This window comes from Euleptes europaea, chromosome 11, assembly GCF_029931775.1.
Source record: "Euleptes europaea isolate rEulEur1 chromosome 11, rEulEur1.hap1, whole genome shotgun sequence".
Lineage (NCBI taxonomy): Eukaryota > Metazoa > Chordata > Lepidosauria > Squamata > Sphaerodactylidae > Euleptes > Euleptes europaea.
Genome location: NC_079322.1, coordinates 11,436,964 through 11,463,727, shown reverse-complemented (window position 1 = coordinate 11,463,727; position 26,764 = coordinate 11,436,964). Strand labels below are relative to the sequence as shown.

General features: G+C 46.5%; 2 protein-coding genes across 2 annotated transcripts in view; one reads left to right on the top strand and one right to left on the bottom strand.

Moving 5' to 3' along the window:
* The window catches only part of ZPBP (zona pellucida binding protein), a 52,909-nt gene extending 36,516 nt beyond the window's left edge, over window positions 1-16,393 (bottom strand). Inside the window, exon 1 of the mRNA XM_056857871.1 lies at window positions 16,289-16,393. Within this exon, the coding sequence (XP_056713849.1) occupies window positions 16,289-16,393 (105 nt within the window). The remainder of the gene's footprint in view (window positions 1-16,288) is intronic.
* Window positions 16,394-25,520: 9,127 nt separating this feature from the next.
* SPMIP7 (sperm microtubule inner protein 7) overlaps window positions 25,521-26,764 on the top strand; it is a 33,541-nt gene continuing 32,297 nt past the window's right edge. The window contains exon 1 of the mRNA XM_056858003.1: window positions 25,521-26,031. Within this exon, the coding sequence (XP_056713981.1) occupies window positions 25,521-26,031 (511 nt within the window). The remainder of the gene's footprint in view (window positions 26,032-26,764) is intronic.

Here is a 26,764-nt window from a genome sequence, read left to right as displayed (position 1 = left end):
TGGATGGCACTGAGTGTTCTGGATTGTTTCTCCCTTTTGAAGGAAACAGGGGATCGAAGGAAGCGGTCTAGTGGTTGTGATGTGATCTTCAGGAGATATCCCCTGGAAATTGTTTGAAGCACCCAGTGGTCCAGGTTTGAGGAAGCCCATTTGTTGCTGAAAAGTTGGAGTCTTCCTCCTACCTCCAACTGGCTGGCGTCACTGGGTGTTATTTTTGGGGAATTTGTCCCCTTTGCCGGGGCGGGATTGGTGGTTATTGGGTCTTTGGAATCTGCCACCCCTACGAAAGGACTGAGAGGTATTCCATGAACCCCTTCTGTAGTCGAACTTATATCTGGTTGGAACCCGTGAAGAATGAAAGGACGGATATGGGGAGTCCGACTCTCCTTCCTAAGCTGTTTTGGGAGAGCCTGCTTCTTGTCCTTTGTTTCAACTAGGATCTTTCTCACCAAACAGTCTGCCCTCCTGAATGGGGTAGGACATAAGGGTGTTTTTGACCCTAAAGTCAGCGGGCCATGCTCTTAACCACAGTGCCCTTCTTATGGAAGTGACCGAAGCCATGGACCGTGCAACGAAGGACATAGTATCCAGAGATGCATCGGCCATTATGGTGATGGCATTGAGGACTCTCTTGAGGCCTCCTACCACTCTGCGGTTTTCTGGTGGCATGAGCTGGATAAGTTTCTTAACCTATAAGAAGGAAGCCCTTGCAAAAATGGAAGTGGTTGAACTGGCTTGGACAGCAAGAGCAGATGACTCGTGTGCCTTTCTGGCCAAAGAGTCAGACTTCTTGTCCAATTGGTCTCTTAGGGTCCCCGCCCCATCCTCGGGGATGAGGCCAGGGGTCTGAAGATCCACTAGCGGGGCATCCACCAAAGGCACCTTAAGTAATTTCATAGCATGGGGTGAAAGAGTGTACATTTTCTTAACAGTGGGAGGAACCTGTTTGCCAGAGGCAGGGTCGTCCCATTCCTCTTGAACCGCCCTTAAGAAAAACTCAGGGAAAGGGATTAGACCCGTGTTGGCGAACCTATGGCACGCGTGCCGACTCCGGCACGCGTCGCCCTCTCTGCTGGCACGCAGGCTCAGCTGGGGAGCGGGGGCCCGCCCCTGGACTCCCCGCCGCCAGCTTTGAACTGCTCTGCGCTGCCTGCAGGCAGCGCGTAGCAGTTCAAAGGCCCCGCCCCCTTCCCTGGACTCTCCACCGCCCAGCCTTTCCCCTCTCCCCCCCCTCCCCAGCCAAAAGACCCTTTGCAGGGCGCACGAGGCAGCTGCCGCCCTCCAGCCCCCTCCCCCTCCCCCTTCCCTCTCCCCCTCGGCCAAAAAACCCCTTTGCGGGCGCACAAGGCAGCCGCCGCACTCCACCCTCCCCCCCTCCCCGGCCAAAAACCCCTTTGCTGACTATGGAGGCCAACACAGAGCGGCAGCGCCTCCTTAAAAGCGGCCGCACATGGCTGGCCTCCACTGTTGGCTTGCTAGTCGCTAGAGGAGGTGGTAGGTTGGTAAGTTGCTCCTCCCTCCCCGAGTCCGCCTCCCTCCCCGAGTCCCCGGGGTAGTTCTCTCGACCTGGACTGGAGTCTGTTGTGTTTCCAAGTGCATCTCTTCCCCCGCCCCCGTTTTCTTTCCTCCCAGCCTGGGCTGGAAATAAAGCAGCAACTTTCCTTAGTTGGAGGGGGAGGGTACTTCTCCCCACCTGGAGCCTGCGGTGTGTCCAAGTGCATCTCTTCTCCCCCCCCCCCGTTTCTTTCCTCCCAGCCTGGGCTGGAAAGAAGAAGCTACTTTCCTTAGTTGGAGGGAGAGGGTAGTTTTCCCGACCTGGGGCCTGCTGTGTTTCCAAGTGCATCTCTTCTCTCCCCCCCCCCATTTTCTTTCCTCCCAGCCTGGGCTGGAATTCTCTCCTGTGATCCTGGAGAGAATAGGGATGCATCATGACTAGTATCCATTTTGACTAGTAGTCATGAATACCCTTCTCCTCCATGAACATGTCCACTCCCCTCTTAAAGCCTTCCAAGTTGGCAGCCATCACCACATCCTGGGGAAGGGAGTTCCACAATTTAACTATGTGTTGTATAAAGAAATACTTCCTTTTATCCGTTTTGAGTCTCTCACCCTCCAGTCTGACGGCGGGGGGGGGGGGGGAGAGGAGAGTTCTCCCTTTTCTTTCCACCCAGCCTGGGCTGGGCAAGAGGCAGGAGCTGCCCTTTACTCACCCGCAGGAGAGGCAGGCACTGGCCTTGGCTGGCTTGGGAAAAGGGATGTATTAAAATGAATGAGAGGATTGCCCATTTGAAACAGTGGGAGAGGCTGCACAGCCCATTGAAGATAATGGGAGCCAGGATTGCCCATGCGCTCCTTTGAAATAGGTTACAGCACAAAAAATTGCAAAGAAAATGTGGCATAGATATTCCATTATGTAGCTAGGTCTCTGGGCCTAGCTACATTACTCTGCAACTGGAATGACAGCTGCCAGGACTAGCAGAAGTGTTCTGGGACTGGAATGACAGCCCCCAGAGTGGAATGACAGCCCGGTCATTCCAGTCCCAGAACACTTCTGCTAGTCCCAGAGGCTGTCATTGCACTCTGGGGGCTGTCATTCCAGTCCCAGAATAATGTAGCTAGGCTCAGAAACCTTACTGGAAAATCCATTCCACATTGTTTTTGGTACTCTTTCTCCATGAAGCTAATGGTGGCTCATTTAGTTAGCCTTAGTTTTATCCTTTCAGCACTCCTCAGAGATAGCAAGAGACACCGTGTGTGTGTGTGTGTGTGTAAGTGTGTGGTTTCTATGGTTGAGTAGGGATTTGAACCTGGGTTTCTCAGATCCTAGTCTGACCCCTTAACCACTACATCATGCTGGAGAACAACCAGGAAATTGTTAATCATTTAAGCTAATTAAAACCTCAGTATTCAGGTTAAATTGCCATGTTGGCACTTGGCGATAAATAAGTGGGTTTTGGGTTGCAGTTTGGGCACTCCGTCTCTAAAAGGTTCGCCATCACTGGACTAGACTGTTGTGGGCTTGCTTTCTAGGAAAGCATTCCTCCACTCCCTGTTTTAGTTTAGGTTTGGGATTTTCAGAGAAATCCACCTCCTCGTTAAGATCCAGTGCCAAAATGGCCTTGGCTAGCAAGCCCTGATAATCTTCCCCAGAGAACAGTCAACTTTGCTGTTCATCGCACTGAGGTGACTCGTCATCTAGCGGTATCTAGCGTCATCTGAGTCAAACTCCCCTTCTTCTTTCTCGTCCTCGGAGTCGAAGGTGGAAGCAGAAGACTCAGCTTGGGAGCCCTGTGGCTCAGCTGCATTTACCTTCAAGGCAGCTTTGGTGGGCCATTGGTTAGAAGAGGAAGCAAACCCTCTCCTTCCCTTATGATATGGGCTGAAAAGGAGGAAGGAGACTCGCAGGGTCCCAGCCATGGAAACTGCAGAATTCTCTTTTGGAAAGCCTGAAAGGCTTGCCATGGTCTTTGAAGGGCCAAGTTAACCCAGTCATCCGCCTCCTCCCGGGTGAGATATCGACCGGCCGCCTCCATTGAAGGGGGGGGACGGGTACTAACTCCCGACTGAGGAGGGAAGCTCGCCACCCAGGGATAAACCGTGGGGGCAGGGGGAGCCGCGGTGACTACCTGCGGTGAATAGACGGGCGTTCGTTTCCCGGCTTTCACTCCCGCTCCACCTTTGTTGATGCGCTTTCTTTTTCTGAAGCCTTGGAATGACGGCGCGGCTTTTCGCTTTGTTCCGAGGTCTCCTGTTTGCCCTCTAATGGACCGCAATCGCGACAGTTGGGGGAGGCGGAATCCTTTTGGGCAGATTGGACCAACCCGACTTGATAATCTTGTACCGAGAGCAGATTGTCCTCTCTTTCCAAAATGGCGTCCGCCATTTTGTAGACCTCTGGAGAGGGGTTTGAGGATAGAGTCAGACACACACAAAGGGAAGGGAAGGAGGAGGGATAAGGTAAGGAGGTAAGGTAGACCAACCAGACGTTCGGAGCGCAAATGCAGACCCTGCTCTAACTTTCTAGCATAGAGCTGTACCAGCAGCGTGCTTCCCCTTCGAGAGGCAGGACGGAACTGGGTCTCTGCAGGCTATTTTCCCGCCAAGAGGAGACAGGAAATTAGAAAATTTGGTCCTGCCTCCCCGGATGGAGCAAGGAAAATAACCCACAGCTCAAGATGCCTGAGCCTCGGAGGAGAATTATGCACATCCAGCAAAAGCCGTTTTTTAACTACCGGTTCTTTCTTCCCTATACTCCATGGAGAAAAGGAGAGATTATTTTCCCCCACAAGTCATCCTTGCCATCTTCTGCAAAAGACCAAGAAGAGGGAAAAATACCTCTTCGGTTTCCACCAATTCTCTGCAAAGAAAGGCAGGCAGTTTCTCATTCCTCACACCTTTTTCATAATCCCAACAAAAACTCACACATCCTCCATTCCCCAAGTTATCTGCCCACAGTGCAGGACTCAGAGAATAGAGTGGGGGTTGCAAGTCCCTGGTTCATGTGTGAAGATGAGGCTCATTATATGCTGCCTTCCACTTGTTTCCCCATCACAATTTAAATAGTGTATGAATCCTTTAAAAGCTAACACTTAAAGCATAGTGTTTAGTTAACAGTAAGTGCCCTAGTCCATAGTCTGAGGTGATTTCAGACCCAGATTCAGAGCTCCTGCGAGCACATGCAATGACAGACATTCGCATGAAGGAAGCTGATCAATCAGCACTATCTGTTATTATGGCTCACCTCTGATATGAATAGAGGTAATTATCAGCAACAGCTGATTTAAGAGGGCTATTTGTCATTTATTAGCTTAGGTGTTAATGTGGAAGGCACTTTCTTAATTCTGCCATTTTTAAGTACTGATCTTTGAAATTTTAATATCCAGGCTTCATAATACCCATTATACCAAAACTTCATAATAACCTATGGATTACAAGCTTTACTAATGTTTTGGTAATATGCAGGTGTACGTAAATGTTGTTGATATACCAGTACTATGTTTTATGTACCAGTTCAAGTATTTTTTTTTGCATGAGAGACTTATAGCTTTAAATCAAATAATACAGAAATAATTACAGCGATTAAGGTGATTAACTTTAAACCATTTCTTGCCATAATTAAAACTGAGTAGGGTTTTTTTCTTTTAATCTCAGTTAGAACTTGTTGAGGTTTTGTGATGCATCCTGTTGAACTTTTAGCTACCTGTTTCTCGGGACCACGGGATCCCACTTTCATGATCAGGCTTAATTAACACCATACTTCCTTAAATGTTGCTTGTCCTTTATTTTAAAAAGGGATTTAATGAGTTAATGGTATCAGCCCAGACACATAATTTTTTTGGATTTTTAATTTGAACATCAGCACCTGAAAATCTCTAAAAGGCTTCATGTACAACTAGAAAATCTGTTTCCAACATTCTGAACATGAAAGAGAATCTACTGTATTTTCTCATTTGCTTCATAATCTACATTTTTAACAAAAGCTTCCCTGAGCCAAACAATGTCTTCACTAACACCTAAAACCACAAGATGGAGCTCTTCAATTGCTAACTCTAGGCTCTGTGAAGCCTCACTGACTTCAAAGGGAAAGCTTTCATAGTCTTACGGAAATCACTAGACAAGGTACTTAACTATTGCTGTATTTTTTAAATTTGTACTTATAAACATAAACCAACAGACAAACATATAAACATTTAACCATCCCACTGTTACATTATACATTACTCTTTGCGACTTTCATTTCAATTATTAACTTCTTTGACTTACAAAATACTCAATATGTTCCCAATATACTTTCATATCTAATAAGATATTTATTTTCAAACAATTACCTAAATCTTTCTTATTCTATTTACTATTGCTGTATTGCGCGCAAGATTTGCTCCCGATACTGGGACAGAAAATACCCTGTAAACCTGGCAAAGGACTCAGCCACCATATTATTACTTTTCCAGCTGAAGTAGCTCAAGTATTATAAGCAAGCATGAAGAAAGCCTGAAATCAAAGAAGCCTGAAAATCTGCGGGATGCAACTGCTTCTTCCCATCAACCCCAATATAAATCAAGCCTGGGTCTGTGCTGAGTTACACTACTGTCTAAGAATTTGCTTACTCGATTCTCAGATCAACAGCCTTTTCTTTGTGGAGTTAAAAGGGGAAGGTTCAGATTGCACATTTCCCCTTATAACTCCCCAACAAAAGGGGCTAGAGACTTACTTGTTAACAAAGCTGGGAACTAGTACATGGTTACAATACACTGCTATAACATTGCTACAACAATCTGTCAACTAACCATTTTTTATAAAGCCCCAAGAAAGCAACCTGGCAGGGGAATAGTACAGTAGGCGGAAGCAAGGGAACTCTTCCTTGAGGATGCTCCATTGCCACTGAAAATGCAGATGCATTTGCAGCAGGAACAAGATCATCTCCATGTGGAGAATCATCTCCGTGTGGAAACAGGCTCAGTTTTTAACCATTTAGGTATTCAACACGGTGCATAGGTTAACGCTGAGAACAACTGAACGATATATTACTACATACACCAAGATAATGCACCCCTCACCTGTAGAGCGGTTTAATTTTGTTATGCTAGTTACAAGCCTTTGGAGGGCCGCTGATGGGCTAAACAAAGGACATAAATGTGTGCAGTGACATCCGTTCAGCCTTTTGTTGTAGAAAGGAAGGTTTAGGTCAGAATCTGCTTGCGCACGATTTTACTTAATCATCTGGAATTTTACACTAAATAACATGCAGACATTCTTACACAATCTGGTGTAGCAGCATAGCCATGAGCAGGGTTTATAGACAGAGGAAAATGCTGACAGAAGGATAATTATTGTCACAAGAGGGAAAATTCATAGGCTATATAAACTTACAGCTCACTCCAACAGCCTACTTTTGCATCAAAGGGACTCCAAAACACTGTGGCTAAAAGTGGCTTCTCCAACCAGCATCAAGTTTCCCACTCATTACCTCCATTTGTGAATTATGTATGTTATGTAGGGGTAGCTCTGTTGATCTACTGCCAGCAGAAGCAGCAGTACTTTGAAAACTAATGCCTACTTTGGTTTGTATCTGAAGAAGTGAGCTTCAACTTACAAAAGATTACATTAGCAGGCATGACTGGATTAGGTGTGATATGCAGAGGGGTAGTAGGCGTGGAGAAATGCTAATACCATTTACTTGCTTGTGACATTTATATTGCCACTGTGTGTCTAATTCACTCTCCTCTACTTTAGGATAGACGGACTCACATTCTAGCGGTATCTGAAGAGGTGAGCTGTGGCTCACGAAAGCTCATACCCTGCCAGAAATTTTGTTAGTCTTTAAGGTGCTACTGGACTCTTGCTCTTTTCTACTGCTATTGACAGACTAACACGGCTACCCATCGTGATCTATGGCCATTGGAATAAAATGTTACCAGTCTTTAATAAGGCACCCAACAGGAAAACATAAAAACTACTTTATAATGTTATGCGTGATCTTGCATGCATAGAGTAACTAAAAATGTTCTGCTAATCATAAAGTAGGAGGCAAAGATTCATACTACTAATGGTTTTCCCCCCTAAAATGCATGATAGCAGATTACAGGGTTCCCAACCTCCAGGTGGGGCCTGGAGATTCCCAGAATTACAGCAGTATGCCAGACTATAGAGATCCCTTTCCTTAGAAAAAATGCCTGCTTTGGAGGGTGGCCCTATAGCCCACTGAGATCCCTCCCCAGGATCCACCCCCAAAACTCCAGGAATGTCCTAACCCAGAGTTGGCACCCTTATGGCAAAAATTTGATGATGCAAACCTAGGCTTTCCTCCGTGCTATACAAATTGGATGGGTTTATATATTTGTTTTATTATGTGCTAACTGGAAGTATAACTGGAGGTAGCCGGCTCAAGGTTGATTCAGCCTTCCATCCTTCCGAGGTTGGTAAAATGAGTACCCAGCTTGCTGGGGGTAAAGTGTAGACGACTGGGGAAGGCAACGGCAAACTACCCCATAAACATGGTCTGCCTAGTAAACGTCGGGATGTGACATCACCCCATGGGTCAGTAATGACCGGCTGCTTGCACAGGGGACTACCTTTACCTCTCTTTTTTTTTAATGGAGGTATTATCTATGTTACTGTCTATATTTATTAAGCCCTTCAAGATTTTATAATGTTTTAATGTTGTTTTATCTATTATGCACTCTTCATGCTCCAGATCTTTGGTCTTTCTTATTTAATTATTTGTTTTGTTTGTTTGTTTATATTTTGTGGTTTCTAGCCCGCCCCATCCAAGGCCGGTTCAGAGCGGGTTGTGTGTGTGTAAAGTGCCGTCAAGTCGCAGCCGACTTATGGCGACCCCTTTTGGGGGTTTTCATGGCAAGAGACTATCAGAGGTGGTTCGCCAGTGCCTTCCTCTGCACAGCAACCCTGGACTTCCTCGGCGGTCTCCCATCCAAATACTAACCAGCGCCGACCCTGCTTAGCTTCTGAGATCTGACGAGACCAGGCTAGCCTGGGCCATCCAGGTCAGGGCTCAGAGCGGGTTGCATCATTTAAAATTTACGCCACAACATTAAAACTCATAACAACAAAGCCCAATTAAAATCAAACAAAATCCAAAGGGGGCGCAAAAAAAATCTAAACAGGAGCTTAATAATAAAGCTCTCCTGCCCTGGAGGTTTTTAAGCAGAGACTAGATGGCCATCTATCAGCAATGCTCATTCTGTGAACTTAGGCAGATCATGGGGGGGGGGGTACCTTGGCCATCTTCTGGCCATGGAGTAGGGGGTCACTGGGGGTGTGGGGTGTGGGCAAGGTAGTTGTGAATTTCCTGCATTGGGCAGGGGGCTGGACTAGATGACCCTTGGGGTCCCTTCCAACTCTTATGATTCCACGAAAGGCTTTCCTCCATGCTAATTTCGCACGCCCTTTGAAGGCAGATGCAAAGACCAGCCCTTGAAGAGGGGCAGCTGCTTGCAAGGAAGGAAAGGAAGAAGGAAGCGAGGGCATGCCACCACCAATCCTCTCCGGGCGACCTATTTTGGTAACAGACCCCCCCACACACACACACCTTCCCCACACCATGAGCCTTCTGAGCAGAGGGGAGACAAGAGGCCCCCAGGCCCGCCCTCTCCCCATCGCCTCCACACGCTCACAGGATGAGGCGCCTCTTACCCGGGGGGAGTGCCAGTACCAGGATCAACGCCAGGCTGAGGAGGCGGCCATGGGGGCCCGAGAGGGCGGAGGAGGGCTTGGGTCTCCTCCGCCGTCCCCGGCGCCGCATCCCCACCCGCTCACCGATGCTCTCGGGCCTTCAGGATCGCCCGCCCGCCCGCCTCACTCTCTCTCTCTCTCTTTGCCGCGCGCCCCCCCCCTCCGCGAAGTTCGTTACCCCACCGGCATCGAACGCGCCTCGTCACAATGGCGGGAAAACGGGGGTGGGGGGAGGGGGGGAAATGGAACCCGAAAAATGGCGGCGAGAAGCGGCCGCACGAGCGCGCGCCAGGGCGGCCGCGCCTGCGCACTGGCCTCCCCCTCGCTCGCCCCTTCCCTTCTCTCAAGGCTTGCCGTGGAGGGAGCGGTTGCCTTGGCAACGAAATAATTGCGCCTGGCGGGCGGGTGCAGGCCCTCGTGAAGCCCGCAGCCCGAGAGAGGTCTTTTTCTCCCTCTGTAAGGCCAACGGCCGTTCGTGCGTGGGAGGTTTTGCCTTGGATGTGCTGCTCAGTGGACGCCCATTTTCCCCATCCGAATCCTCCAGACTCAAAAATAAGCCCCCGTGCAGAGTTTTGAGAGTTCAGGTGGGGGGGGGGGAATGTGCATCTAGAAAGCGGCAAATCCAAGGCAAAACCTCCCATGCATAATGGTGTTCTTTTCATAAATGCAAATTTTAAAAATAATAATAATAAACACGAGTCTCGTGGCACCATAAATGCCCGTGCGCTATTTGATGGCCTCAGATGAGTACCAGGCTGAAAGTCGGCTTCCTCGAAACAAATGGAGTGAATGGGGTGACACAAACCTTTTTTTCCAAGAAAGGTTATGCTGATATATATGTGCGTCTTTCGGATGCCACAGGGTTCCTGTTTATTTTAGCAAACATATACAGGAGTCTTGCGGCACCTCAGAGGCTAGATTTTATTCCACTGGATGCTTTCATAGACAAACGCTGACTTCTTGAGAGGCTATAAGGGGTGGCTGCTTTGGAGGGTGGACATTATTATTATTATTATTATTATTATTATTATTATTATTATTATTATTATTATTATTATTAAAATTTCTACCCTGCTCTCTATCTCGGCCTAGGCTGGGCTCAGAGTGGCTCACATCCATCAAAATGTACATAATAAATAAAATCAAAGGGACAGAGGTGAAAGCCAGAATGGTCCCAAAATCAAATAAAACTCTAACATAACATTAAAATCTTCAACTGCCAATGCAGAAGTTATTTTACTTTGTGTACCTCCTACATAAAAATGGCTGCATGGCCAGGATCCATTAAGTCTCTGAAGAAGTGGACTCTCCCTGTGAATGCTTGCTTATTTATTAAGTATTTATTTACTTTGTTTATGCCCCATTTTTCTCCCCAAGGGGGACCCAAAGCATTGGTTCTTGTAGGTTATCCGGGCTGTGTAACCGTGGTCTTGGAATTTTCTTTCCTGACGTTTCGCCAGCAACTGTGGCAGGCATCTTCAGAGGAGTAACACTGAAGGACAGTGTCTCTCTTCAGTGTTACTACTCTGAAGATGCCTGCCACAGTTGCTGGCGAAACGTCAGGAAAGAAAATTCCAAGACCACGGTTACACAGCCCGGATAACCTACAAGAACCAATGAACTCTGACCGTGAAAGCCTTCGACAATATTTTGGGACCCAAAGCAGTTTACCTCCTTCTCTTCCGTTTTATCCCCACAACAATCCTGTGAGGTAGATTAGGCTGAGAGTGTGTGGCTAGCTCAAGGTCACCCAGTCAGCTTCCATGGCAGAGTGGGGACTTTAACCTAGGTCTCCCAGATCCTAGTCTGAGTCCTGAACCACTACACTATCCCAGCTCTTATGCTGGAATAAAATCTTGCCAATATTTAAAAGTACTGCATGACTCCTGGTATTTTTGTTTGTTTTTGCTGAAGCAGGCTAACATGGTGGCTGGAGATCTCCTGGTATTACAACTGATCTCCAGAAGACAAAGGCCTGAGATTCATAGTAGGGTTCAGTTGCCAACTTCCAGGTGGGGCCTGGAGATCAAGAATTGCAAGTGATCTCCAGATGACAGAGATCAGATCCCCTGGAGATAGGGTGCAGATCTATTTAAAGCCCCCCCCCCAGCCCTGCTGGGAGTCCGGGCAGGGCTGGGGGGGGCTGGCAAGACCCTCTGCGCTGTCTCCGAAGACAGCTCAGAGGGTCTTGCCAGCCCCCCTACTTGCCTAGTCCCTAACTGGAGATGCCACGGATTGAACCTGGGATTTTCTGCATTCCAACCAGATGCTCTAATACTGAGCTATGGCCCTTTCCTAGCACACAGGGCTACAGCTGGCCCGGGGAAGAAGTCAAGGTTCCCTATGAGAAGATCTGATGAAATAAGCAGCAAGGAAAATGAGAAAGGAGGCCAGCTATGTCTGAAACAGTTGCTGTCCTCAACCATAGGCCTGGCAGAACATCTCGGTTTTGCAGGCCCTGTGGAACTGTGTTAAGTCCTGGTGTCAGCTCTGGGCTCGCCATATAAATCCCACAAACAGACTTCCAGGCAGGTCTTCCTACGAAAGCTGGTTTATTAAGAAACATACAGCGAATTGCAGAAATTGGCTTGTAACTAAGCAAGGTGTAAGCACTTGTCCCCATGGTAGTCCCACAAACAGCATCCACAGACAAGGAGTCCAAAAGAGAGCTGATTTATTGGAAAACATACAGGTATGCAGAGCTTACAGGTACATTGGCATGAATGGCAATTGGGAGCACAATGCAGGCCTATAAGGGAAAGTATTAGTCACAACGGATCAAGGCGCCCCCCTCCCCCTACCAAGGAGCCGTTCCCACGGGAGATAGTGCTGGAACAGGAATTCAGCAGTTAGCAAGTTCGACCTTGAGAGGCACCTGGTAGAATCGAAACTAAAACAGTCACAGTCTGACAGGCTGCTGAGAGCAAAGGAAAGCAGGCCTGACATCCTGCCCCCCTTTAGGCCCCCTCCCCACCATTCCCCACCGGTCCATTCGGAGGCACAGGCCTGTCAGGGTAGGCAGTGTGGAACTGGCGGATCAGACAGGATGCAGACACGTCATGTGTGCGTACCCACTCATTGTGGGCGGGACCGAAATGTTTCCAACAGATTAGGTAGTGGAGAGACCCATGACGAATGCGTGACTCCAGGATCTTTGCAACCTCAAAATGTTCTTCCCCCCCAACCATCACTGGTATATCAGGAAGTGGTTCTGGATGCCACTCGGGGGAAGGCACGTGTGGTTTCAGCAAACTGACATGAAAGACAGGATGGATTCTCCTGAGCGACTTTAAGAGTGAAAGTTCCACAGTAACTGGGTTGATGATACGAGCAATGGGGAAGGGACCCACGTACTTGGCACTGAGTTTGTCACATGGGCGGTTGGACCGTAGATTCCTGGTGGACAAATAAACCATGTCTCCCACTGAGTAGTCCTTGCCTGGTGAGCAATGCTTATCAGCTTGATCTTTGTATTTACGTTTAGCTCGCTCTAGATTTCGTACTAGCCAAGGCCAGGTTGTCTGAATCGTGTGCACCCAGTCAGCAACACTTTCTCCCCCCTCCACCCTGGAGACATCATTATGGCTTATGGGACCAAAGTCTTGCCCATAAACGGCCCAAAAGGGGCTAAATCCAGTTGACTGATGCACAGCATTATTGTACGCATATTCAGCCAAGGGAAACAATTCAACCCAATCATCCTGATTATAGTTAACATAACAGCGCACGTAGCATTCCAACACAGCATTCACCCGTTCGGTTTGGCCATCAGTTTGGGGGTGGAAAGCACTTGAGAGACCTTGTTCTACCCCCACTAATTTAAAGAAAGCTTTCCAAAATTTAGCCACGTAGTTACTTCCGCGGTCGCTTACCACCTTGCGCGGAAAGGAATGTAGACGGAAGACATGTGACCCAAAGAGGCGGGCCAGTTTCGGGGCGGATGGGACACCTGCGCAAGGGACGAGATGCACCTGTTTAGAGAACAGGTCCGTGATTACCCAAAGTACAGTTTTTCCCTTGCTGAGGGGGAGGTCAGTCATGAAACCCATAGCAATCACCTCCCAAGGTCTAGTGGGGGTCTCTAACGGTTGCAACAATCCGGGAGGTTTTCCTTGGGCCCTTTTTACCGTAGCGCAGACTGGGCAACTGCGAATGAAGGAATCCACGTCAGTTCGCATGCCCGCCCACCAAAACTGCCTCCGTAGCAAATGCAATGTTTTTAGAAACCCAAAGTGTCCCGCGGTCTTGGCTCCATGGACCAGTTGTAGGACTTCTTTTCGGAGCTCTTTAGGCACATACAGCTTAGAGTCTTTGTACCATAAGCCTCTACATTCAGTTAGAGCGGAGGGGAGGGTCCGCTCAGAGAGTTCGGTTTGGCAAGCGGAACGAAGTGAGGCTAAAAAAGAGTCTGAGATCCAACCCATCTGGCGGTGTGGGCTTTGTGGTGGAGGGAGGGGATGTCCCTGAGGGGGGTTGGACGACTGGATTGTCAGAGTGATTGGGTGCCGGCGGTGCTGGCGAAGGAGGCGCAGTCAGGCTGACCCGTGTGGTTGGGCTTGAAGTGCCCCCCTTGTGGGGGTTGCGGTGGGAGCCGGGCTTGCGCTCGGGTTTGGACTGCTAGAGTGGGCAGCAAACCCCTTTGAGCAGGAGTGAACAGGGACTCCGTGGACGTTCAACCTTGGTTGGATATTGGGGAAGTCTGGATAGAGCATCAGCCAGGACATTTTGTTTCCCCGGCACATGTTTCAATACGAAACGGAACTGAGCAAAGAAGTCTGCCCAGCGAACTTGTTTTGCAGACAGTTTCCGGGGGCCCATGAGCGCCTCCAGGTTCTTGTGATCGCTCCACACTTCAAAAGGGACTTTAGACCCCTCCAAAAACTGTCTCCACACCGTAAGGGCATGGTGGACGGCAGCCGCTTCCTTTTCCCAGATTGGCCAGTTGAGCTGAGATTGCGCGAACTTCTTAGAGAAGTAAGCGCATGGATGCAGAAGACCGTCCCTCCCCTGCTGTAGAAGTGCCCCCCCATTGCCACGTCTGAGGCGTCAACCTGAACTATAAACATCTGATCAGGATCGGGATGCTTTAATACTGGTTCGGAGGTAAACAGTCGTTTGAGAGTATCAAAGGCGGTTTGGCACTGGGGGGTCCAGTTGATTTTGGCTGAGGGCAACGTGGCGGCATTGCCTTTGGCGTTGCAATACTTCCCTCACCAAGGCAACGTGTTCGTCCATAGTTTTAGAGTAAATAAGAATATCATCCAAATAAACCACCACGCCCCTATACAACAAGTCATGTAGGATCTCATTAATGAATTGCATGAAGACCCCCGGGGCCCCTTTTAATCCAAAAGGCATCACTAAGAATTCATACATGCTAAAGCAACTGGAAAAGGCAGTGAGAGGTACATCACTCTCACGAATCCTGATTCTGTAGTAGGCTTCTACCAAGTCAAGTTTCGTAAAAATACGCCCTTCCTTTAATTGTCCCAAGAGATCCGAGATCAGAGGGATGGGATAGGCATTGGACTGGGTGACTGCATTGAGTTTTCGGAAGTCAATGCACAAGCGCAAGTCACCCGTCTTTTTGCGCACAAAGAAGGCAGGGGCCGAAGAAGGGGCGGTAGACGGCCGGATGAAACCCCTCGCTTAATTATTGTCCAAGAATTCACGTAGCACGGTACGTTCGGTAGCGCTCATGGGGTAAATCTTACTTTTGGGCAGTTTTTCATTTTCCACCACTTCAATAGCACAGTCTGTCTGGCGGTGGGGGGGGGGCAGTAAATCACATTCCTGTACATCAAAAACGTCTGAAAAGTCTTGATATTCAACAGGTAAAGGAAAGGACGAGGGGGGGTCTGAGACTAAAGCCAAGGCTGACGGAAGTGCAACAGCTACCTCGAAACGGTGTTGATCGCAATTAGGATCGGAGAATTTTAAAGTTCTAACCCCCTGTTCCCGCATATAACTGTCCAGTTGGTGTAGAAAACAGGGCAGGGCTTCCACTGAGCCGTCATAGGTCACTCTCAACCGAGGTTGTTTCCATTGCACTAATGGGGGGGAACCACAGGGATAGGTGCTTTAAAGACAAAAGTACACTTTCAGGACAATTGCTGGTTGCTAGGGCAACCCTTTAGATAACATGGTTTCCCAAAAGCGATCAAAGACTAAACAGAGTTAGAGATGAACAACAGTTAGACCTTGAAACACCACCTGGCCTAACCACCGAGTGCCTTTCCCAGGCCATGCCTGACACCTGGTCTCATAGGAGAGAGAGTTCCACCAGGCCCTGTTTGAGGACAGCTGAACACTTCTCAGGCCGGGGACAGCCAGTAAGTTGGTATGTGCAGAGCCTAGCGCTCTCTGGAGGAGGGGCATACTAGGAGAGACTATGGTCCCAGACCGTTAAAGGCTTTAAAGGTTAAAACCAGCACCTTGAACCGGATCTGGTACTCCACCTGGAGCCAGTGCAGTTGTCGGAGCACTGGCTGAATACGCATTCTCAGCGGTGTCCCAGTCAGGACCCTCACAGCTACATTTTGTACCAGCTGGAGCTTCCAGATCAGACTTGAGGGCAGCCCTACATAGAGTGAGTTACAGTAATCTAGCCTGGGTCACTGTGACTAGGTCAGGGCGGAAGTGGTAAGGCACCAGCTGCCTCGCCCACCAGAGATGGTAAAAAGCAGCCTTGGCTGTGGATGTGACCTGGGTCTTCATTGATAAGGAAGCATCCAGGATGACACCCAAACTCTTGACAGCAGGAGCAGGTGTTAAGCTCCAGCTGTCAAGAGCTGGGAGCCGGTGCACCACCTCCAGGCCGCTCCGGCCCAGCCACAGGACCTCCGTCTTCAATGGATTTAACTTCAGCTGGTTCTGCTTCAACCACTTTGTTATGGCTCCCAAGCACGTGGTCAGTGTGTCCAGGGCAATATCCAGCTGGCCATCCATCAACAGGTATAGCTTGGTGTCATCAGCATACTGATGACAGACCAGCCCGAAACTCCGGACTAGCTGGGCAAGGGGGTGCATATGGATGTTAAACAACATTGGGGAGAGGATCACACCTTGTGGAACCCCACACATCAAGGGGCGATACTTTTTCCCCTAGCACCACCCTCTGTCCCCGACCACGGAGGAAGGAGTGCAACCGTTGAAGGGCTGTGCCCCAGATCTCGATGTCCAGAAGATCATAATCAACCATGTCGAAGGCTGCTGAAAGATCTAATAACATCAACAACATCAACCCCTCTTGATCTAGCTGTAATATGCTCTGTATATCTTCTGTATACTATAATATGCTTTGTATGGGTCTGCCTTGAAGACTCCATCAACTTGAAGACTCCGTCAACTTGAAGACTCCATCTGGTACAGAAGGTTGTGGATCAGGAGCTGGGCAGAGTATGAATATTGCTCCTCTTCTGCCATTGCTACCATTGGTTTCCACTTAGATTCTAGATTCAATTCAAGGTACTGGTCATTACCTACGAAATACATCACAGCCTGGGGACCGCATATCTTCAGAACCGCATTTCCTGATATGCTCCTTTGCAACAGATGCCCTCATTGAAGCAGGGCCTTCTGAAAGTGCCCACCTGCAGCTAGGTGAGATGATCAATTGCCTGTGTCTAAGCATCTCTGTTATGGCTCCCACCTGGTGGAATGGTCTGCCTGACCTGGTCAGGAAGGTTCCTAGGCTTTTATCTTTCCACATATGGTATAAAACAGAATTATTCAGGAGGGCCTTTTTATAAAGGGTATAGTCATAGTGAATGTCTATGAAATTTTTGATTGCTTTGTTCTTTTTTTTACACATTATAGTGTTTGCCTTATTTTGCCATGTAGTAATTGTATGATCATCATGTATCATTCTCATCCTTGCAGTAAAATTCCTAAATATGTGGTTGTGACTTTAGAGTGCAGCACCGGGGCTGTTTCAGCACAGGAAAACAATCTGGGGGGGAGGCAGGCGTCCCCCTTCCCATCACACCCCTGTCCTGAAACACTGAGATCCCCCTGCCAATTCAATTCAGAAGCACGAAAGCAGCACAAAGGTCTGCTAAGGAGAATGTAGATGCTTTTTGTGAGACGACCAGAAGACAGGCATTATTTTTTCAATATTGAAGTACAGTAATTCAGGCCCTCATGGGCTTTACATTTGATGTTCCTCGCAGCTGCTATGTGGCAAAAGCAAGTGATGGCAAGTGACTAGAGCAGGCCTGTTGTCTCATTGCCTGTGGTCCCCTACCGGGCCGGCAGATGGGGAGCAAGGGAGGCGGGTTAACCAAATTCGCAGGGGATGTTCTGGATCAAAACTGTTAACCTGCCAGCTCTGGGCAAACCTAGTTGCCACCGGGGGTGCTGGTTTTATACGCAAATGATGAACCCACGGCTTCACTTCAGCCACTTGAACTGTAGATGGGGTGGTAAGTAGGACTTGATAGGGACCCCTCCACTGAGGCCGGAGAGTCTCTTTAACCCACTCTTTGACCCACACCCAGTCCCCGGGCTGCACAGTATGCAAATCAGTGTGGAGTGCTACTGGAAGCCGCTCCTGGGTCCACCTACAAAGAGAAGACAGAGAAATTCCCAGGGCCACCACTTGCTCCCGCAATGTTAAATCCCCTACTTGCTGTAAGTCCCCCCTTAGGCCCTGGGGGTGGTCGGACATACATCAGTTCAAAGGGAGATAAACCCCAGCGCCCGGGCATGCAACGTATCCAGAAAAGCACAATGGGGAGCAAGGAGGTGCCAGTGCAGTTGAGTTTCGTGACAGAGTTTAGCAAGCTGGGACTTAAGATCTTGGACTCGCGTATCCATCATGGTTCTCTCCAGTATCTTGTTCGTTGGAAACACTTCAGTTCTGCGCATGATGAGTGGGTACGCGCACGTGATGTTTCTGCACCTCGTTTAGTCCATCAATTCCATACGGCTTACCCTCACAAACCTGCGCCCATGCACAGGACAGTGGGAGGGGGGCCTTAAGGGGAGCAGGATGTCAGGCCCACTCGCTGCTGAGACAGCCAAACTGTGCGTGTTTTGGTTTCGCCAGGTGCAGCCCAAGGTCGAGCCTGTTAACTGTCAAATTCCTCTCGCTAACTCTGGGAACTGCTCTCGTTGGGGGGGGGTTGCCATGGCTGCCACCACTATCTGATATGACCAATGCTCTTCCATATAGGCCTTAGGCCGTACCTTTAGTTCTCATTCGTGCCAACTTACCTATAGCTGCTGTAAACCTGTAGACTTTTTCCAATAAATCAACTCTATTTTGGACTCCTCGTCTGTGGATGTTGTTTATGGAATTGTCATGGGACAAGTGCTTACAGGCGTGCCCTGCTGGCCCCCCCTTCCCCTGCTTCTGACTTGGGGGGTCGGCTAATTGACAAGCGATTGCAACACTCGTTCTTCCAATGCCCCTCTTCCCTGCAGTAGGCACACTGATCTATCCCGAGTCGTGCTGGTCCGTTATGGGGAGGCAGCCAACTACCGCTCCCTCCTCGCCCATGGAGAGGAGCTTCCCGGGGGATGCCCAATGCTGCAGCTAAGAGGTCTGCCTTCTTTTTCATCTTCCAATCCCGTTCACTGTGGTCTTCCACATCTCCGTTCATATAAACCTTGGTGGCGACTTCCATCAACTCGGTCGCATTTTTCCCTGCAAAGCCCTCTAACTCCTGAAGCTTCCTCTTTATGTCGGGATATGACTTGGTAACAAAAGCCATGTTGACCATACACTGGTTGTTTCCTGCCTCTGGGTCGAAAGGGGTGTACAGTCGATAGGCTTCGCACAGCCTCTCATAGAAAACAGCCGGGCTTTAATCTTTCTTTTGGATGACTTCCCCCACCTTACTAACATTGGTCGCCTTCTGGGCTCCCACCTGCAACCCAGCCAGAAGAGCCTCCCAGTACACGGTCAGTCCCCCGTATTGCCTAGGATCATTTGGATCCCACCTTGGGTCTTCGTCTGGGAACGCCCGCTCTGCCCTTCACCTAGCATTTGCCTGTATGTTTGGGGCTGGTCCCTCTAGATGGAGAAGGGCTGCTGAAGTAACCCTCTGGCGCTCCTCTGTATTTAGCAGAGTCAGGAGGAGCTGCCGACAATCCGGCCAGGTTGGATTGTGAGTGGCAAAGATAGACTGGAATAAATCAACCATGGCCTGGGGCTTCTCAGTATAGGACAGTGTATGGGCTTTCCAATTTAACAGGTCCATGGTAGTAAACGGGGTATAAACAAACACTGGGTCTCCTTGTTGTAGGGCCCCCGTCCCATCATAATACATGGGGCCAGCGGTAGGGCAGAGAGGCTGCCCTGGTGGCACTCGGGCTCCCCGCCCCTGTCAGGAAGGTCTGACTCGGAGTTTGGATGTCTGGGATTTCAGGTCCCGAAGAGCCGGGTGATATGGGACGGACGGTGAATAGTTCACTAGCCAGAGTCTGTGAAGTGCTTGGACTGGAGGTGCTGCCACGGGGAGAAGTTCTCTCACTGGAAGAGGCACTCTCACAGGGAGTGATACTCTCACGGTGAGGCGTGATGCTGCTGCTCGTAGGTGGGAGCAGCGGAGGCAATGGAGGCAACGATGGGTAAAGAGGATTGTATGGCGGTGGGACTTGTTCTTTCTCTGATGGACTTGGAAGGATTGGAGGGGAAGTCGGCTTTTTACTCAGGCGGGTCGGAGGGGTCCGGGCGACTGGGCTGCTCCGGTTCGTGTGAGAGCCAGGGGAGTGAGGTCTCCCGGAGAATGTGTGCAAAAATGTTCCAACAGTCTCACACACAAGCGCGGCTTAGTCTGCGACTGGTTGTGGTCTCCCGGCCAGAAACTGTGCCGACGTTCGCCTGGGGTGTTAAGTCAAGAGACCACCCCTCACTCAAACACAAAATCACACAACCGGTTTCCAATCACACTCACACGCCTCCCCCCTTTTCCTTTTTTAAAATTTTTTATTGCTTTTTATAAGTAGACAAAAAGTAAAACAAAAATAAAATCATAATACAATACAAAAAATAAAAATAAACCAAAAAAAGAAAATAGATATATAAAAAAATACAAAATCACACAAAGAGCACTATTACCTCCATTGCTAATACATAATAAACTATAAAATATATAGCGCCCAAGTCTCCACCACCCACCTTTGTGCCCTCCACCCTGGGACTTCCGGAGCGGTGTTGCGACAGTAATTAAAAAAATATTATATTAACTTATTAACAACACTTTAATCTATAATTCCTTAACTAGACCTATAAAATCCATTTTTGCCAATTTATCCCAATATGCAGCGGCCTTAGACCATATTTCTTTTTAAATTCATCCATATCTTTACCATGTAAAGAATCTGTAAGTTTGGCCATCCGCATATATATCCATAACTTTTCTCTCTACTCTTTAATTGAAGGTTTATTTATTTGCTGCCAGTTCTTAGCAATTATGATTCTTGCTGCAGCAAAACTATATTGACATATGACTCTATCACCTTTTTCTAAATTCATTTTAGGAATACCCAATAAACAAAAGGCAGGGTCTTTTTTATTTTTGAATTAATCAAATGGTTCATTTCCTTTAACACTAATCTCCAAAATCTCTTAATTTTTTTACAAAACCACCAGACATGCATAAATGTACCTATATCCGTTCCGCACTTCCAACAAAGACCATCTTCCTCTTTTTTCATTTTACTTAGTAATACTGGGGTTATATACCATCTATAGAACATTTTATATAATTTTTCTCTTATTTCATTAGTAATAGTAAATTTAAATTCCTTTTTCCATAAGTGTTCCCATACTTCCAAATCTATGTTATAACCTAATTCCCTCATCCATTTCACCATCACTGGTTTAATTCTTTCCTAAATTCATTTCTATCAATAGTTTATAAATCCTTCCTATCATTCCTTTATTCCCCTTGGTTAATATAATTTCAAATTTAGATTTATTTTGATTAAATCCCATCCTATTATCCTTATTAAATATATCCCTTAATTTATAGTACATAAACCAATCTTTAATATGAAGCTCTTCTCTAGTTTTCAACATCCATATCCTCTCTTTATATTCTAACATTTCTCTATATATATTACTGTCCAGATTTAAATGGACACCTCTTCTCATATACGCTTCTATAGGATTAATCCAGCCAGGAGTTTTAGTTTCCAAAAAACCTTTATATTTCTTCCATATTTGTAATAAACTATTCCTAATAATATGGGAACTGAATTATTTATTTACTTTCTCTTTTTCATACCATAAATATGCATGCCACCCGAATTGTAAATTAAATCCCTCTAATTCCAATAATTTCGGATTCTCTAATAGAATCCAATTTTTTAACCAGGTGAAACAAGCTGCCTGATAGTACATTCTCAAATCTGGTAATCTCAACCCTCCTGTTTCTTTCAATTCCACTAAATTATTAGATGCTATCCTGTGCCTTTCTTTACCCCAAAGAAAATTTAAAATATCTTTCTTCCAATTTTTAAAAATCTGTACACCCTTCAATATTGGTAGGTTCTGAAATAAAAAAAGCATCTTAGGTAATAACATCATTTTAATTACTGAAATTCGTCCCCAGAGTGATAATGGTATTTTTTCCCAATTTTTTAAATCTTTTATTATCTGTTGCCATTGGTTTACATAGTTATTTTGAAATAGATTATTATTATTTGATATCCATATGCCTAAATATTTAACTTTGTGTTCAATGCTAAATCCTGTCTTTTTAATCAATATTTGTTGTTGTGAAAGAGTCATATATTTGACCAATATCTTAGTTTTATTTTTATTAATTTTAAAGCCTGAAAGCTGTCCATAAACCTCCATAATTTTATTCCATCTATCAATTTACTAAATCGGGTCAATCAAAAAATATACAAGATCATCTGCATATGCTTTAACTTTATAATGGTTTCTCCCTATTCGTACGCCCACTACTTCATCAGATTGTCTAAAATTTTTCAATAACAATTCTAATACCAAAATAAACAACAGAGGTGAAAGAGGACATCCTTGTTCCCTTTTGAATTTCAATCTTCAATGATAGCATTCCATTTATCAGCAAATTAGCGGTTTGATAAGTATATATACTTTTTATGGCAGTTTTAAAATTCTCACCAAAATCCATATATTCTAAAATCTTAATCATAAACTGCCAATTCACATTATCAAATGCCTTTTCCGCATCTAAAAAAAACCATAGCTATTGGAGTTGTATCTTGTTCCACATATTCTAAAAGATCTATTACCACCCTTATATTCTGACTCATCAGCCTTCCTGGTAAAAACCCAGCTTGATCTTCGTATATTATTTGATTTAGTACTCTTTTCAGTCTAGTTGCTAAAATTGCAACAAATAATTTATAATCATTATTTAGTAATGAAATCGGTCTATAATTTTTGACCTCCGCTATATCAGAGTTCGCCTTAGGTATTAAGACATGTTCAAAAAATCTTTGTTTATTAAAAATAATTTTCTGTTCAATTTCATTCGATATTAAAAATTCATACTGATGCTGCCATTTTCTAATCTTGTCAAACTGTTCTTTAGATATTTTATCCTGGAGTCTTCTGAGCTGTCGTTTTCCTTGTCTTATTGTCTCCTTGTCTTATCTCATCTAAAATATATTCTTTGCCTCCCTTTCCTTAAACCATCTTGTATTTTGTTGTATTTTCCTGACAGACCTGAGGTCCCGCGGTTTCGGTCAAACCTAATGACCTATTCGGGCAGGACCGGGAGGTGATCAGTCTCCCCTGCCTCCATTAGCGGAGAGTACTGGAACTAGGGCCCCTTCTGACTCTCACCTGGCTTTTGTGATTCTCTCCGGAGATACAGGACTGGTTCTCGCGAGCCCGTTGGGTTCAGGTGGCACCACAACCGAGACCGAGGTCAGGGTGTCTGTGCGTAACTCTCTCAACCAAAAACGGTCGTGGCACCAGAGAGGACTCAGAGGCACCCAGACCCATGGCACCCCAAGCCGGGTGAGCCAGAGCGACGCAAAACCCCATCTCCCCTCCTCGAATCCAAGTCATGGCACCAAGGAATGTTGCGAGAAAATGTGGGTTCATGGAGGAGAGAGATCCGAGACTGTTAGTCAAGAAAACAGTTAATCATAATAATCATAATCATAATAAACCTTTAATGGCATATAAATTGTTACAATTGATACAAACAATGGTCATAAATCTTAAAATCGATAAAATAAAATCATAACCAGTAACATCAGATATCAGAGGTTGTGAGTTTTTGGACATTTATCACTTCTACTAAAAATTGGCGACAACCACAGTAACCTCTGGGGTGGAATCATTCATTAGAAATTGACATTTAACTATTAGACAGATAAAACTTGGGATGTAACCAGTTTTTTAACCATTTTCTATGAGGTGTTTCGTATAAAGAGTAATCACATAGAATATGTTCAATTGTATCCAAGGAATTTGAATTAAAGGGGCAAGTCCATTCTTGGATTAGGATTTGATGGAACCTTCCATACAGTATCCTAGATGGGAAGGTATTGACCCTGGCAAGAGAAAAAGCTCTACGGAGAGTAGGGGTATCCAAATTATAAAAATAATGGGGAATACTGTCTGTTTTATTCAAAAGGCACAACATTGCTGAGGAGCAAACAGAAGGTTGGGTAGGATGCAACCATTGAAACTCCATATCTAAAAGATGATGTTTGATTATTTTAAAAATGTGCGCCTCTGTAAATGGAACCAAGTCGTCAAGGGAGACTCCGGAGAAAACAGTTTTATTGCAGCTGCGGCTCAGCCCGCATTAACAAGCACAAAGACTGAGCCCCAATTGTACTGGGGCAACAACTTTTATCCTAGTTCCGAGTTAAGACGAGGCACTTCAACATTCGGTGCCTGCATAACTTATCTGGTAGTTTCACAGAGTCAGGAGCACAGGCTTCACCCGGTTCCCTTATCATTCACCATGATTTTCCCCCTACTGTCTCAACACATGAAGCTGTCCTATACTGAATCAGACCTTTCCCCTGCTGTCTCATCACTCGAAAAAAGTGAGAGGCAAAGCAGTATTGACAGTGAAATTCTTGGGTCCCAGCGAGGGGTTCACGATGCAAATTGTTCACTTGGAGGCAGTAAAAATGTTAAGAGAACTTTATTATGCCATGGCCAAAGAATCCTTCCTAACTACAAAGGTACAAAGCATTCTTCTGAGTCCCACCCTTCTGAATATATGTGCTTATATACCTTTTTACATCACTATTACATCGCCTCGTTTCCCACTACTAACATGCCATAGCAACACAATGCATCCAATTGTCTACTGAAGCCCATTTTCATAAGTAATGGCTTAAAACTTTCCCACAGACTTATGGCTTAATCCACTGATAAGCAGCAATGCACAACTGGCTGGAGCCGCTTCTAGCCAACGTGGAGTAGTGGTTAAGAGTGGCAGACTCTAATCTGGAGAACCAGGTTTGATTCCCCACTCCTCCACATCAAGCCTGATGGGTGATCTTGGGCTAGTCACTTTCACACATGCCTAATAATGCATTTTCAATCCACTTTCAATGCACTTTGCAGCAGGATTTTACTGTGTGAAACGGCAAGATCAGCTTGCAAATGGTTGCTGAAGTGCATTGAAAATGGACTGAAAGAGCATTATTTAGTATGTGTGAAAGCATGTTACAGTTTTCTCAGAACTCTCTCAGCCCCACATACCTCACAAGGTGATTGTTGTGAGGAGGGGAAGGTAAGGTGATTGTAAGCCGCTTCGAGATTCCTTAAAGGTGGAGAAAAGTGGGGTATAAAAACCAACTCCTCTTCTTCGTCTTCTTCTTGTTGTTATTCTATGAACTCCTTGGGCACAAAAGTTCATATTTTTAGCTGTGCAAGATAAAAATGGCATCAGTCACACTAACAGGGACATTTCCCCCTCATTATAATATAATGTGATTACCTCTGGTGAACAAGGATATATAGGGCAGCTAGAACTGTAATGAATTTAAACATTGTGTATTAGGGAAAATAGAAAAGATCTCATTTGTGTAGTAAGCAGAGGGAATGGTCGCTTCACTCATAGATAGAAAGTTTATAATATTTTATCCTGGGAAGCCTATGAAGTGCATCACGAGAACTTTGATTGTGTGCTCATGTTCCACTGTCACTAAGCAACACCGAGACTCTTTGCTTATTTGACAACTCCATTCTTTTTCCTGCCTGGTTTCTTTACTTAGCGAAAGAAACATTCACCACTTGAAAAAAAAAACGCTTAATTGAGCTTTTGGGTGAACGATCTCTGATTGAGACTCGCCGGATTGGAAAACAGCTGGAAACTGTGATCTGATATTGGAAATAATCCAAAACAACCATGGCTTCCGAGGTCACAGCAAGACAGTTCAGTCCTCTGAAACGTTTCAGTCCTCCCACCGATTCACTTCGCAAGATGACTCGAAAGCACCATGAAGGTCTGCTGAAGCGAATGTATATGCCTTTTGTGAGAGGACCAGAAGACAGGCATTACTTCCCCAGTTTTGAAGACAAATACAGCAATTCTTTTCTCAAATCCAATCCTTACACTCCGCCTGAAGAGAAAAACTACCCTTTTGCTCCACATCGGGATGATGTGCCGGTCATTAACACATTCTCAGGGCTTGTGAGCCCAGGAGCCAAAGCTGACCAGAAAATAATCTCCGGCCCAATGACTGAAACCCCTAAGGATGGCAGAGATGCACCTCTTCCCCAGCAAGACATACCTGTCCCACACAGGAGAGCCCAGACTTCGCATGGAAGACCTGCATTGCTGCTGAAAGGGCTCGATCAACAGCAACACTGGAACTCCAGATGGGTGCCAGATGTTTCTCTCAAGGCACAAGTTGCAAGTAAATTGTGTTATCACTACTGTCGTCATTGCTGTAGTCCCAGGTTTTGCTGATGGCAATGGTGTCCACAGGGAAGGGCGACAGATTGGTTCTGGTGTGAGAAAATGATCTCGGGCTGCCTGGCCTGGAATCTCCGTTCTCTTCAGAATGCCGCTTCTTCTGCTACCATCTGCTTCTTGTTGGCTGGAACAAATCTCACCAGAGCTCACGAGATTATCTGGACACCCAATGGGTGCATCTGTATAAAGGGATGTACATTCACTTCAAATCCTTTTGCATGATTGAGTGCAACTTAGCTGTAGTTTTGTCCATATGGTAGTGTTGCCAACCTCCAGGTACTAGCTGGAGATCTCTTGCTATTACAACTGATCTCCAGTCGATAGAGATCAGTTCACCTGGAGAAAATGTCCACTTTGGCAATTGGACTCTATGGCATTGAAGTCCCTCCCCTCCCAAAACCCTGCCCTCCTCAGGCTCCGCCGATGGCAAAGAGGGACCTGGCAACCATACTCCCATTGCAGGCAACAGTAGGCATTTCTCCCTTGCTGTTATGTTTTTCCCTGGCTTTCTCCCTCTTTCATTAGTCCCCTTTTTTCAGTCCTGTTTTCTCAGCTCATCTCTTCTTCTGGCCTCCTTATTCCCTCCTCCCTTTCAGTTTCTTGTTGGGCACTCCTCTGTCCACTCTGCCTCCTTCAGTTCCTCCCCTGCACATCTCCCTGTCTTTTAACTTCCC